A 14,211-nucleotide genomic window follows, 5' to 3' on the forward strand; every position below is an offset into this window, starting at 1 on the left:
CGGCCGGACTTCTTTCTTGAGATCGCATCTCTAGAGAGCCTCCGATCTTAATACTAACTTTAATGCCGCAGTTACTGAGCGGTAGAAAACTGCCAAAAGCCAGTCAAAGCAAAGAAACATCTCAAGAAACCCTTTCAGTAAAAGCACTGAAGGAACGCGGCGGGTGCCCCGGAAGCGGAAGTGTGTTCTCTTCAAGAAAGGCTGGACTACGCCGAGTGGTGACGTTTCCTCATTGGGCGGAAGGTTCGGTGGCAGTCGTCGGTCTTCCAGCTGGTGGGAGTTGGCGTCGCAGTGCTGGGCGCTGGGACCCTAGTTGATATAGTTTGGGAAGTTGGGCCGTGGGGTCGCAGTTGTCTGTCTGATCCTCCTTTTCCGTGGTTTCCTCCCACGGTGTGGGGCTTCGGGAAGGACTCCCCGGCCCCTTTGGGCCACGGCGGTAGCGGTGCCTTTTGCGGTAAGTGTCTGCTTTTTCCCGCCGCAGACTGCGGACTAGCAGCTAGGAGCAGCCCCAATCCTGCTTAGGAAGCCAGACACTCCGGAGGGAGTCGGCTTCCTTGACCGCTGGCTGTCGTCACCCAGACAGAGGTGCTCCGGCCCATTTTCATGTCTTGTCCCCATCAGAAGTTTTATTAAAGGATGCGCTGTGACCTTTTAAAATTGTCTCCGAATTTACCTGAGCCAAATTAGACGTAAGCAATTGCAGGCCTGACTCTGTTTTGCTGACTTGACCAAGAATTTTGATGTGGTTACTTACCCGAAAATCTGCCGTGTACCAGATTTTATTTTTCCATGTTAACTTGTGCCTAATTAATGCAGTGTCCTACATATAGTAGGCGTTCAATAAATGAATAAGAAATATCAGCCCATTGATGACTTAAAATATGCTGATGGCTCTCTCCGTAGCGTATGGCACTATTCTACTGACCATTTCTTGAAACTCTTTCCCCTCTTGGCGTTCTTGGTGCTGTTCTCACCTAGTTCTTTCATATGCTTCATTGAACAATGTATTTACTCATTCTTAACCATAGGGATACAGAAATGAATGACGAACCCTAGTATTGAGGAGCTAACAGTAGTACAGTGAGAGAGAGGCACATAAACATACATTATATCAAGATGAGTAATGAGAAACTAGTAGGATATAAAGAGCAGTGAGAGCTATGGAAACACAGAGGAGAGTGTGCTCCTTATATTTGTGACCCTGAGCAAGTTTCTATTCCATTCTCGCCTCAGTTTCCTCACCTACTTAATAAGCCTCGTATAAGGATGAAAGATTAGGTAACATGTTTGGTACAGTGCCTAGAATATAGCAGTGGTGGCACCAAAGAGGAGGGGACTATTTCCTTCAAACCTCTTTCCCTTGATATTTTGATGTGGTCAGTTAGTATTTTCCAACTGAAAATAAAGTACTGTGCAAAAACATCTTCAAGCTCTCTTTAAAACAGGTAACTCCTGTAATTCTCCCTATCTGAAAATTCTGGACCTGCCATATATAGTAAGTAAGTATGGAATATAGTAAGATAACCATAAGTGGTAGCTTTTTTTTTTAAATTGATATTCTTCTGTATGTCTTTGAAGAAAGAGAATTAGTAAAGCTTCTGTCCTTTTGATAATTTTCAGTTTTAGTTGACTCTCTTTTAATTGGCACTTCACCATCACTATAACCCAGATGCTCTCCTTGAGAGTTCTCTTATACTTCCATGGTATTACCCTTGGGATGCCAAGCATTTCCTCATCTTTTTCTTTAGCCTCTGTCTCATGAATAACATAGTTCCTTGGTTTCTGCAAATACAACAGATCTAACACCAAATTCACTCTCTCCAAATGAACGCCTATATACTCAATATCCAGCCTAGTATCAGAACATTGCAAATAACCTTTAAAGCCCCTTGTACCTTTTCTCTTTAACTTTCAAACCAGCTTCTCATTTTGCCTTCCATTCATTGTTTAATGGCATCACTAGCTGTCTGGTTATTCTAACTAAAGACCTTAGAGTCATTTTTGCCTCCTGTTTCTCTCCATTCTCCATAGCCATTTGGTCGTTAGGTCCTATACATTCCGCTTTACAGTTAGCCCTTGGCCTGAGCCCCTTCCCTCCATTTTGTTCTGCTCCCTTACTTCAAGCCCCCATCTCTTGAATAGACTTGTGGAGTATGGTTAGCATACTTGCTTAGTATCCTTATGCATAGTATCCTTGCTCTCAAGTTTTTCTCCCTTTAATGTATTTGCTACATTGTCTCTAATTTTTTAAATTATAGGACAGATTTTTCATTCCCCTGTTTCCTTTGAGGAGTATTGCTTCATGCAGTGATTATTAACCCTGGCTGCACATCAGTATAGCCAGTGAAGCTTTTCAAAATATAGATGCCTTGTTTTGCTCTCCTAATAAGAATTAAGATGAGGCTACTTCCCGGAAAATCTTCTGATGTTACCATCCTTGGAGATTCTGACTGAGTATTTACTTTTTCACTGACAGATGTTAGCTGCATATCATGGAAATTGCCCATTGCTTGAGCATATGCCTCTTATCCCTCCTCATCCATATTTTCAGTCTATATTCTTTTCAACTTCAAGGCAAACTATTTCTAGGGAATTCTTTTGACTTAGTTTTAATTTTCCTCTTGGTAATAGTTTTCCATAAAGATTATTTTTATGATTGACCTGATAGGCAAAAAGTATCTTAAAGAAATGACGTCCGGTGTATTTGAGTATTACCATTGTTGCTAATTGAATTTTTGGTATACCTCTTCTGCTATTGAACCATGAAGTGTTGCAGTGGTTTTATTTTTAATAGTAAAATGAGTTTTAAAAATTGAAAACAATTATTTTTAATGTAGAGAGAACTTCCTGATGCTTCTTTGGTGCAAACTTAAGGCAGAGAAGTCAGTGGTGGTATGAGGCATAATTTATCTTCTGCAGTTAACAGAGGAGTCTTGTCTTCATTAACTTGATGTAATTTATTGATTGAGAGTTAGAACTTTTCTTATGCTGGTAGAATTCCTGGAGCACATAGTAGGTGTTTAATGAATGACTAAATGGTACAAGTGGCAACTCTATCTTAACTTCTAGTATAATATTACTCTAATTTTCATGAAGAGCACTTTGAAAAATAATTTTCCCCTTGACTTAAAAAATAATACTCTTAGGGGGATGGGTATAGCTCAGTGGTAGAGTGCATGTTTAGCATGCACAAGGTCCTGGGTTCAGTCCCCAGTACCTCCCCTAAAACAATAACAACAAAAACCTCTTAGTACCAAAAATTTGGAAATTACAAAATGATATAAATAAGGAAATGAAAATTACTAGTTAGTCACCATCCAGAGGGGCAAATGTTAATATTTTCTAACAATTTTACTGAAATAAAATTTGCATACCATAAAGGTCACATGAAGTGTACAATTCCATGGTTTTTAGTGTATTTACAGAGTTGTGCAACTATCATTGCAATCAATTTTAGAACATTTTCGTCACTCTGTGAAGAAACCCCATACCCATTAACAGTCTTTCTTCATTTTCCCCCAATTCCAAAGCCCTAAGCAAATGTTAATCCACTTTCTTGATTTTTCTCTTGCGACATTTCATGTAAATGGAATCATATGTGGTCTTTTGTCACTGGTTTCTTTCATTTAACATGTTTTCAAGATTCTTCCACGTTGTAGCGTGTATCAGTACTTCATCTCTTTTTATTATAAATAATATTCCATTTGGTGAATATACCACATTTTAGTTATCCATTCATGGGTTGGGGGATATTTGTTTTTTCTTCCCCTTTTGACTAGCATGAATAATGCTGCCAGTGACCATCAAGTACAATTCTTTGCTTAGATGTGTGTCTTCCTTTTTCTTGGATATACCTGGGAGTAGAATTGCTGGACCATATAGTAACCCTGGTTTAAAATTTTGAGGAATTGCCAAACTGCTTTCCAAACAGCTGTACCATTTTGCATTCCCACCAGCAGTGCATGAGGGTTCTGATTTCTCCACATTCTCACCAACACTTTTTATTACGTCTTTTTGATTATAGCCTTCTCAATGTGGGTGAAGTGGTCTCTGATCGTGCCTTTGATTTACATTGTCCTCCAGGCTAATGCCCCATTTTTTGGATGTTTGTTTATAGACAAAATATGGATTATACGATATGTGCAGTTTTGTAATCTGCCTTTTGCATTGAAGCATATTTATAACAGTAGCAAGCATATTTACAAAAGATTTTCCCTCATTTCTACTGCTTTCCTCTTCACTCCCCCCAAAACCATAATTCTTGTGAAAACTTGCCTAAATTATATACATAAAAAATAAAATCTAGGGGAATGTATACCAAATTATGATTGGTGGTTATCAGGAGACAAAAGTGGGTAGGGTTAGGGGAATTATATCTTCTACCTTTAATATTTCTGTAATGTTTGAATTTTTACAATGAACGTGTATCCTCTTGCAATCATAAAACATAAAAGTGAATTATTTCCTTGAAATATACCTAAATTTAAAAGTCATAATTAACATTATGTTAGTTACTCAGATATAATCATTTTACCAAATAAAATACTAATAGGCCACTTTGTTAAGTAATTTACTTGTATATGGTTCTACACTATGAATAAATATGCTATACAGAATTTTAAAAATATATATATATACATTTAGTGCTATAGTCAGGAAAGCAAGTATTGGTTTGGGCTATGACTATTTTATAGAAAAGTATATAAAGTAGAAGTCATTTTTTCCAGAGATATTTACTAATATTAGTATATTTGTATATTTAGTTCTGTAGTCTAATATTGAACCAATAAGTTAGTCACTGACTAGGGCTTAAACTCTTTAATAGGGGTTTTCATTATAATAAGATTTGAAAACTCTAATCATTAGAATCTGTTTATATAATCTCAAATTAAATCAGACAGGGTTCTGGCAGTAGTATTTATAATTGTTTATGTAGAGAAAAGTGGCTGTTTGAACACTCCAACTTCTATTGAAGGTACATGTAATTGGCGCTAAATGTTAAAAATTCCACGTGGGTGGTTCCTGACTGGTGGAACAGGCACTATAGTGGTGTTCAGAAGATTTCTAGTTTACTCACATTTCAGATAATATTATAGGGAGAGCCAATTGATAGTCATTCAAGAAAAGAAGGAAGTTAATGCTGTGCCCTTGCAGACAGTTTTATACATATTGTCTCATTTAATCCTCACAACAGCCCTTCAGGGTAACTACCTTGATAATGGTATTATCTCCATTTTGCAGGTGAGGAAAGTGAGGCTCAGAGAGATTAAGTAACTTGCCCAAAGTAACACATCCAGTATGTAACAGAGCTGGGATTTGAATCCAAATCTGTCAGACTCCAAAGCCCATGCTCTTTCCAGTAGTACTTCACACTGCAGCAGGTAAGTATGATACTTGCCTTACTTAGGGCACCCCAAACTTGGGCCTGTTTCCATCACCGCATTATCCAATTCTTAGTTAGCCTCCTGTTAGGAGAACATATGATAGGCCAAAATCAGTCCTTGTGCATCCTGATTGCAGTGGTACTTATCAGTTCTTTCTGGACATCTCAGGTATTACTCTTCTATGAAGAGGAATGTGCATCTGTGCTTTCAAAATATAATTTTCTCTCTTAAGGTATAGTAGCAAAATTTGTCCCTGGAGTTTGCCAGCAGGAATATTCAACACTATTGTTGAAAGCATCATTCATATTTAGGACCTAAGGCTGTGCAGCAAAGAGACTGTGGGAAGTCATTTTGGTTGTTTTAGAAGGAATGGCCATTCCATTCCTTCACCTGCTTATATTGTAAAATTGTTGTGAGGGTGGAATGAGATAATAGATGTTAAATTGTATGAAGAACTAACTATACAGTAATCTCTTACTTTTGCAATAGCCCCATCTAGGTAGAGATTCTTCTTTTGTGAGACTCCATTACAGTTATACACATATTTACTTCTGTAAATCTTTTTAGTTAGCCAAGAGAATTTTGAGTGAGTATATTTGAATTGTGTATTACTCCAATTTGAGATATCACTTAGCAATTAACATAAAAAAAGATACTTTGCATTTTACTGTGCATATTAGAACAAGGTGAAGTTAATTTTTAAGAGTCTTATTGGAAATTATTTTTAGGGAAATTCTGAAAATTCATAACAGATAATGGCAAATGAATATTGATTGTATAATATCAATTATCTGGGTCATTGATTTTCTTTTGATTTGTCATGGTATCTTCATTGGTTTATTTTAGTGGTCTTTAAGAGATATTTGTAAGGCCTTTCATGACTTTGGTTCCCTAGTCTTGCTTTTCCCCTAAAGTCTTAAATATATCATTCATCTATAAAGCTTATTTTTACTAAAGGCTTACTACATGAGACTGTGGAGAAATAAAGCAGTAAGCTCACAGGAAAGAGCAAAAAAGGGAGAAAATCCCTGCCTTCATGCAGCTTACATTTCAGTGGGGTATAAAGACCACAAATAATATACAGTTGACCCTTAAACAACCTGTTTGACCTCTGTGGATTGACTTATATGTGGATTTTTTCAAGAAATATAGTATTGGTATTTTCATTTTGCAGATCTTTAAATTAACTAAGTATTGGGGAAAGTTGGTGTTCAACTAGAGATCAAATTATATGGAATCAAAAGAACTAGGGTTTGAGTTGATTCTATCCGAACTGTTTCAACTTCCTGCTCTTGGGTGATTTGTCAGTATCTTTGTTTTTGAGGCAGAGATAGCAGTACCAGATTTCCAGGGATTTTCAGCTAGGATAGTGGAGGGGTCAAAGGTGCCACTAACTTCCTTGTTGTTCAAGGGTCAGCTATAAGTAAATTATGTTAGTTGGTAACAAAACAATGAGAAAAAATAAAGAGAAGGAGGTTTGCAATTTTAAATAAATTTTGAGGGAAGTCCTCACTGAAAAGTTGCATCTGGACAATAGCAGTCTGAAGGAGATGAGGGAGGGAGCTATATTGTTAACCAGAGGATGAACCTGCCAGCTAGTACTAAGGCCCTGGGATGGAAACGTGCAGCATCAACAGCAAGGTCATTGTGATTAAAATCGAGTTTGTGTTTGGGAGTACCTTATTGTCCATTCTAAGAACTTTCTTTACCTCTGCATGAAGTGGGAAGTTGTCGAGGTTTTGAACAGAATTCTAATACCAAAGTTTTCAGAACCACATCCTTGGAAATGCAGGGAAAACACTGTATAAATAAAAGGTATTATTAGATATTGTTAATCCTCTATGGAAGTACAGGTTTTTGTAACCAAGCAAATATATTAAAAAAAAAATGAAGTCAGAACATTCCCTCACACCATACATAAAAATAAACTCAAAATGGCTTAAAGACTCAAATATAAGGTATGACACCATTAAACTCCTTTTGAGAATACAGGCAAAACATTCTCTGACATAAATCATAGCATTATTTTCTTAGGTCAGTCTCCTAAGGCAAAAGAAATAAAAGCAAAAATAAAGAAAGGAGACCTAATCATACTTTAAAACTTTTGCACAGCAAAGGAAACCGTAAACAAAATGAAAAGACAGCTTGCGGACTGGGAGAAAATATTTGCAAACGATGCAACCAACAGGGGCTTAATTGCCAAAACATACAAATAGCTCATACAGCTCAATGTCAACAAATAAAAAACCAAAGAACCCAATCAAAAAATGGGCAGAAAAAAAAAATGAGCAGAAGACCTAAATAGATGTTTCTCCAAAGAAGACATAGATGGCCAAAAGGCACATAAAAGGATGCTCAACATCTCTAATTAATAGAGAAATGCAAATCAAAACTGCAGTGAGATATCACCTCACAGCAGTCAGAATGGCCATCATCAAAAAGTCTACAAATAATAAATGCTAGAGAGGGTGTGGAGGAAAGGGAACCCTCCTACACTGTTGGTGGGAATGTAAATTTCTGCAGCCACTATGGCGAACAGTATGAAGGTTCCTTAAAAAACTAAAAATAGACTTACCACATGATCCAGCTATCTCACTTGTGGGCATATATCTGGAGAAGACAAAAACTCTAATTTGAAAAGGTACGTGCACCCCAGTGTTCACAGCAGCATTATTTGCAATAGCCAAGACATGGAAGCAACTGAAGTATTCCTGGACATATGACTCAATAAAGAAGTTGTGGTTTATATATACAACGGAATACTACTCAGCCATAAAAAAGAGGGAACTAATGTCATTTGCAGCAACATGGATAGACCTAGAGATTATCATACTAAGTGAAGTAAATCAGACAGAGGATGACAGATATCATATGACATCACTTGTTTGTGGTATCTAAAAAATGATACAAATGAACTTACAAAACAGAAACAGACAGATACAGAAAACAATCTAATGGTTACCAAAGGGGAAAGGATGGGGAGGGATAAATTAGAGTTTGGGATTAATGTATATACACTACTACGTATAAAATAGGTAAACAAGGACCTATTGTTTAGCATAGGGAACTATAGGTATCTAGATATATCTAACTATATATCTTGTAATAACCTATAATGGAAAAGAATCTTGAAAAGAAAATGTATACATGCATAACTGAATCACTTTGCTGTACACCCAAAACTAACACAACCATTGTAAATCAACTGTATTTCAATAGAATTAAAAATATATATACTGCCAATAAGTACTAGGTAAGGAAAGATATATTGGAAAATCTTGCAGAATTTTATTTTTAATTTAAAAGAGCTAGTCAACTTGGGATGATAAGAGTTAACTAGAGTAGCTTTTTAAAATGGAGGATGATCTGTTTATGACATGATCTCTAAAAAAGCTAATTGTGGTGTCATAATAAGGATGATATTCCTGGCAATGCAGTGGTAAGGGAGATGAACTGAAACATCTGAATCTTATTTCCTACCTGAAAATATTTACTTAAGCAATAATAATTTAGTATAATGAGTGTGGGATAGAAATAAAAAGTCCTGAATCTTTTCCATGAAGTGTATCTTACTCTTTCAGGTTAAATAACCATGTAATTGTAAAAAAAATTATGGTAAGTACTCTTTTTTCATTTCCATCAAGTGCTGGTAGTAATTGTTTAGGTTCTAGATAACCGCATTTTACCTGAATGGAAGCGTAAGTGTTTAATGTAAAGCTCAGCTTGGAATATCTCTTTGCCAGTGATAGGTCCTTGAGTGCATTTTCCCTTCCTGCTTCTCTTGACTTCCCTCGTCTCTCCAGTTTCTCTGTGTTGAATGAGTCAGCTCTTTTGTCATCCTGTTTCTCTTATTTTTAATCTCCTGTATACTCTATAGGTAGGATCTAGTCTACCTAATCTTGGTTGACTAAATTAGACCAGGTTAGTTTGGAAGAGTTGCCAAAACAGCTATTTTGAACAGTGAACTTTTCTGCCAGCATTACTTATATTGGACAATTGGTATTTCTTAACGTGGTTTTCAGAGTCCTTTACAACCTGTGTTTCCTTCTAACTATATAGCCCTGTGTCCTGACCAGAGTGTTTTACTCACTGTCCTCCCCCAAAATTCTCAATAATCTATAAGTACAATACATAACATAAGGTGTAAGTATGTGCCAGGCTTTTCCATGTCTCCATTTCTGTTTATGCCAGTTCACCTTCTTCAGTTTCCCTTTTGTCCTCTTCTCTACCTATCCAACTTCTCCCTGTATTTCAGTATTAAATTTGTGTTTAACCTCTCAGTAAAGCCTATTCTGTCTACTTGAGCCTATTTTTTTCTCCTTTGAATATTTACAGAAATAATCATTAGTAGTTGGCTATAAACTTTTATTGCTAGCTTTGAACTAGTACTTTACTGGTATTAGTCAAGGTTCTCTACAGCAACAGACCAGTAGGATGTATGTATAAATATATGCACAGGTATAAAAAAAAGATTTATTATAAGAAATTTATTATAAGGAGTTGGCTTATGTGACAAGTCCCAAGATCCACAGGGTGAGTTGGCAAGCTGGAGATCCAGAGAACTAAGCCAATGGTACATTTCCAGTCTGCAGTCTGGCGGGCCTGAGACCCGGGAAGAGCTGATGTTTCTGACTGAGTCTGAAGGAAGGAAAAAACCCATGTTCCAACTTGAGGGTAGGAACTAAAAGTCATACTTGCTTACTTACCATCCATGAGTCCTTGCATCCTGACTTAAGTGTGGTAGGTACATCTACATATTTTATAAAACCATAACATTTTAGTGCAGGCAAGTGCCTTTGAAGTAGTCTTATTTTACAGTTGAGGAATCAAGAACAACTTTAAAATAGGAAGATTTAAAAATATACCTCTTTCCTTGGTTGTTAGAAGTATAAAATAAATGAGATAATGTGATGTGTATGGTTTATTAATTTTAAAACTTTTTCCTTTTTTTTTGCTTAGAGCATAGATCAAAATAGTTTACAGAAAGAAAAATACCATATGATATCACTTATATGTGGAATCTAAAAAAAAAAAAGACAAACCAACTTATTTATAAAACAGAAATAGACTCGCAGACATAGAAAACAAACTTACAGTTACCAGAGGAGGAAACAGGTGGGAAGGGATAAATTGAGAGTTTCAGGTTTGCAGATACTAATATGTATAAAATAGATAAACAACAGGTTCATACTGTATAGCACAGAGAACTATATTTAGTATCTTGTCATAACTTATGGTGAAAAAGACTATGAAAATAAATATATGTATATGTATGACTGAAGCATTATGCTGTATACCAGAAATTGACACAATATTGTAAATTGGCTGTATGTCAATAAAAAAAAATATATATGTATCAAATAGTTTGCAAAGTCATTTCATTAGACAGTATTCCTGGGTAGAGATTTCACCTTTTTCTTTTTCTTTCTGACCCTCTTTTCATTTTAAACAGTACGTGACACATTAGTACTTATTCATATTTACCAGTATGTCCAAAGTGAGGGCGGATTTAATTTGACATCATGTCATCATTTCTTCAAAGCCTATTATATGGAATTTTCTGATTCATGTAGAGTATTTTAGTTATGTATTCAAAGATAAGGCATCATAACCAAGTGGTAGGTTTAGCTTTTATGTCTGGCTATATTGAAACTGTAGGTTGAGGCTATAGAAGGTGAAGTTAACAGTGTCTAAAGAGTAGAGTACTTTAATTTGAACTTACTTTTCTTTAAAAGAACTCTTCAGTTATGGAAACTGATATTGGTTGTTTTCAGATGTTTTTATTTACTTTTTTCCCTTCCTAGATTTTCTTGTAATCACGTCTTAAAGCCTTCAGGATGGTACTAGCAGACCTTGGAAGAAAAATAACATCAGCATTACGCTCGTTGAGCAATGCCACCATTATTAATGAAGAGGTATGTAAAATATGTGAAATATATGTGATTGCACATCATCACTAGCATTGAAAGGATAGGTTATTAGTAATCTCTGTGTAAATACTTGTAGGTAAAAATCTAAAAATGGATACACTAGTATATTTTTATTGGGTGATAGACTATCTTCATCTCAACTTTCTACAGAGAACTAGCAAAAAAACCCCACCTTAACTTGCATGTAAAAATAACATACATTTTGTACTTGAAAAATGGCTTAGATCTGAAAATATACTTTTACTTTCTCCCTTGACACAGGTCTAAAACTTCAGTTTCCTGCTTCTACCTGACTAGGCATGGGCATATCTGACCTTTTCTCCTTGACTTTTATTTAATATTCTTATAAAAGGGTAGTATTTCTGTCTTAGCTACTTCGATTCATTTTCTCTGAAATCCTCATTCAGCTTTTGGGAAATTTTGTAAGCTGACTCCTTGTATGGTATCTAAAATACTTTTTCTCCTGGTTTTATTATTTCAAGTTTAAGACATTTTGCTCCCATTCCTCCCACCCCTCAACATTGTATCTTAATGGTTTGTCAATTGAGAAAAGACAGGATGTACCAATGGAAAAGTACTGAATTTGGTTTTAGAAGACCTTGTTTAGAATCCCACCTGCTAGCTGTGTGATAGAAATTTGAGCAAGTGAACTTCATATTTCTTAATGTATAAAATGAGAAAATAGCATTTACCTTTCAAGATGGTTTTAAGGATCAAATGCAATAATAGATAAAAAGTACTTTCTAACTTAGGGGTTTGAAAAAAATTCTAATATAGTATTTGGTATCAACACTTTAATAAGCTAATGAAATTAAATAATTTGGGGACCATCTTTGAACTCCGGCCTCTCACTTAACAGCAACTGAAAGTCAGTTTCACATGTTTATTTATTGGAAGAACCAGGATTATAATCTTTTTTCTAATTCCTCACCCAGGGCTTTTTCAAATAATTATTATTAAATAATAAATCATAATTTAAACCATTGTTTAGTCTTTGGAATTCAGAATAAATAAAACAGCAGCTTTCCAAATAGTTTTCCCTGTTGAGTAACCCTCATGCTGTTTGTGTTTATAGTAGAAAAAAAAATAAAAGCAACCAGGGAGAAGAGCTTGGTGAGAAGTAAAATAACAGCTGTTGCTTGAATTGGCAGCTTGTCTGTTCTTGGTACTTTGCTGCTAGGAAATTAACAAGGAGATATCCTTCTAATGAAAGATCAGTTCCATTTTTACCAGACCCCTTTAACGAGGAATAGAGAAGTCTGATAAACCTCTGTATGACATATAAAGGAAGCTGAAGGTGAGAATTCATTCAAAAAGTATTTGAGGGCCTACATTTTTGCAGACATTTTTCTAGCACCAGGGATATAGTATGAACAAAATAGACTAAAATCTCTGCCCTCATGGAGCTTATGTTTTAATGATGTAAACACATTACCTTGAATAGCTAAGGCCTCATCTTTTTTTTAGGACTTTAGAGTTTGTGACCTTTCAATCACAGAGCCTTGCCACTCAACAAATATGTGATGATAGTGAGTTATTAATGGAGGATAGTTTCCTTTTCAACTTTGTTCCTCTGCTCTGAGTGAAAATAGTAAGGTTGCTAAGTCAGACTGGGTCATTTTCTTTGGTCACATTTTCCTCCATGGTAGTCGGGTTAAGCAGATTTTGTGAATATATGGTGCTGTGTATCAGCAACAGGTCTTCCTGTTTCAATGACTCAGAAAACTTCAATGGCAATATGTATTTTGTAGTAATTTTCTTTGGCTTGTGAATTGTCTTTACTGTTACTTTAATACAGGAGTAAAGTTGTGTTGGTTAATATTTAGTTGAATAAAATGAAATGGAATGTCTTATTTTGATATAATGACTAGACATTTAATAAGATTATATCTCAAAGGCTAACTGAAAACCTATTTTCCCCCCAATGATGTAGTATTGTTTTTATTAAGCTATGATAGTATATGATGACTGGTCATTGTTTTTATATGGTTGAAATGATAAACTGGGCATTTAAAATTTTTGTTTATGTACGTATGTATGTATTTGCAGGTGTTAAATGCTATGCTAAAAGAAGTATGTACAGCATTGCTGGAAGCAGATGTTAATATTAAACTAGTGAAGCAACTAAGAGAAAATGTAAAGTAAGTTAAATTAAGCAGGTAAAAAAACAGGCAAAACTAAATTTAGCTTATTGGGATGAGGAGCTAACTAGAAAAGTCTGCTATATTATGATACATTTCTGTTATACAGTATAGGGAAAGAATGGAACTCATATGTTGAAAGACTGCGTGTATAGTATGTTTCCATAATGATGGTTCAAAGAATAAACAACATGTGGCTTTCATTTAATTATGTATTTCTTTCTATTTTACTATTCCTTTGTATGAATGGATTCAATCATACAGTGTGTAGTATTTTAATGTAAAAGCCTTCTAACAGTTCAGATTCATCATAGAAAAGTGGTGCCATTTTAATCCTCTTCAGACTAAAGATGACATTAATCAGCTTCCTTCATTATTGGAAAATTGTATTCTTTTTTGTTCCCCTTTTGGTTTCTCTGCCCATGTTTGAATAAAGGAGTAATGTGTGTGGTCTCAGTTATTGTGTTAATTAGGAGAGGCACAGATTGAGGCAGGGCACATAGAATAATAGAATAATCGAGGGCATTTCAGTTAGCTGTTTGAATCCTGTAAGCCCTTGTCATGGTCAGGCCATCCTTTCTTTTCATATTGTCAGTCTTGGTATTAAATATTAGAACTACTAGTGTTCCTAAGCATTTAGAACTAGAGAATGCGTCCTATTTTCTGCTAGGTGTAAAGATGTATGAATTATGTATGCTGCAAGAAAATAAATAAAATTAATACTTCACCGTAATATGAGGACAAATTAATGTCTGG

At 35.4% G+C, this 14,211-nt stretch overlaps 1 protein-coding gene across 6 annotated transcripts in view; it reads left to right on the top strand.

Annotated features, from left to right (window-relative positions):
- The first annotated feature begins 315 nt into the window (after positions 1 to 315).
- Positions 316 to 14,211, top strand: part of LOC102543080 (signal recognition particle subunit SRP54) — a 67,695-nt gene continuing 53,799 nt past the window's right edge. The window contains exons 1-5 of one of the 6 annotated variants that reach the window (XM_072962934.1): positions 318 to 454; positions 5,242 to 5,381; positions 8,966 to 8,999; positions 11,189 to 11,299; positions 13,364 to 13,455. In XM_072962934.1, coding sequence (XP_072819035.1) covers positions 11,222 to 11,299; positions 13,364 to 13,455 — 170 coding nt within the window. In that variant the 5' untranslated portion in view covers positions 318 to 454; positions 5,242 to 5,381; positions 8,966 to 8,999; positions 11,189 to 11,221. Of the gene's footprint in view, positions 455 to 5,241; positions 5,382 to 8,833; positions 9,000 to 11,188; positions 11,300 to 13,363; positions 13,456 to 14,211 lie in introns of those variants that run through there. The other 5 variants (XM_031678927.2, XM_072962935.1, XM_006212762.4 and 2 more) reach the window with 5 other exon arrangements.

Source organism: Vicugna pacos, chromosome 6 (assembly GCF_048564905.1).
Source record: "Vicugna pacos chromosome 6, VicPac4, whole genome shotgun sequence".
Taxonomy (NCBI): Eukaryota; Metazoa; Chordata; class Mammalia; order Artiodactyla; family Camelidae; genus Vicugna; species Vicugna pacos.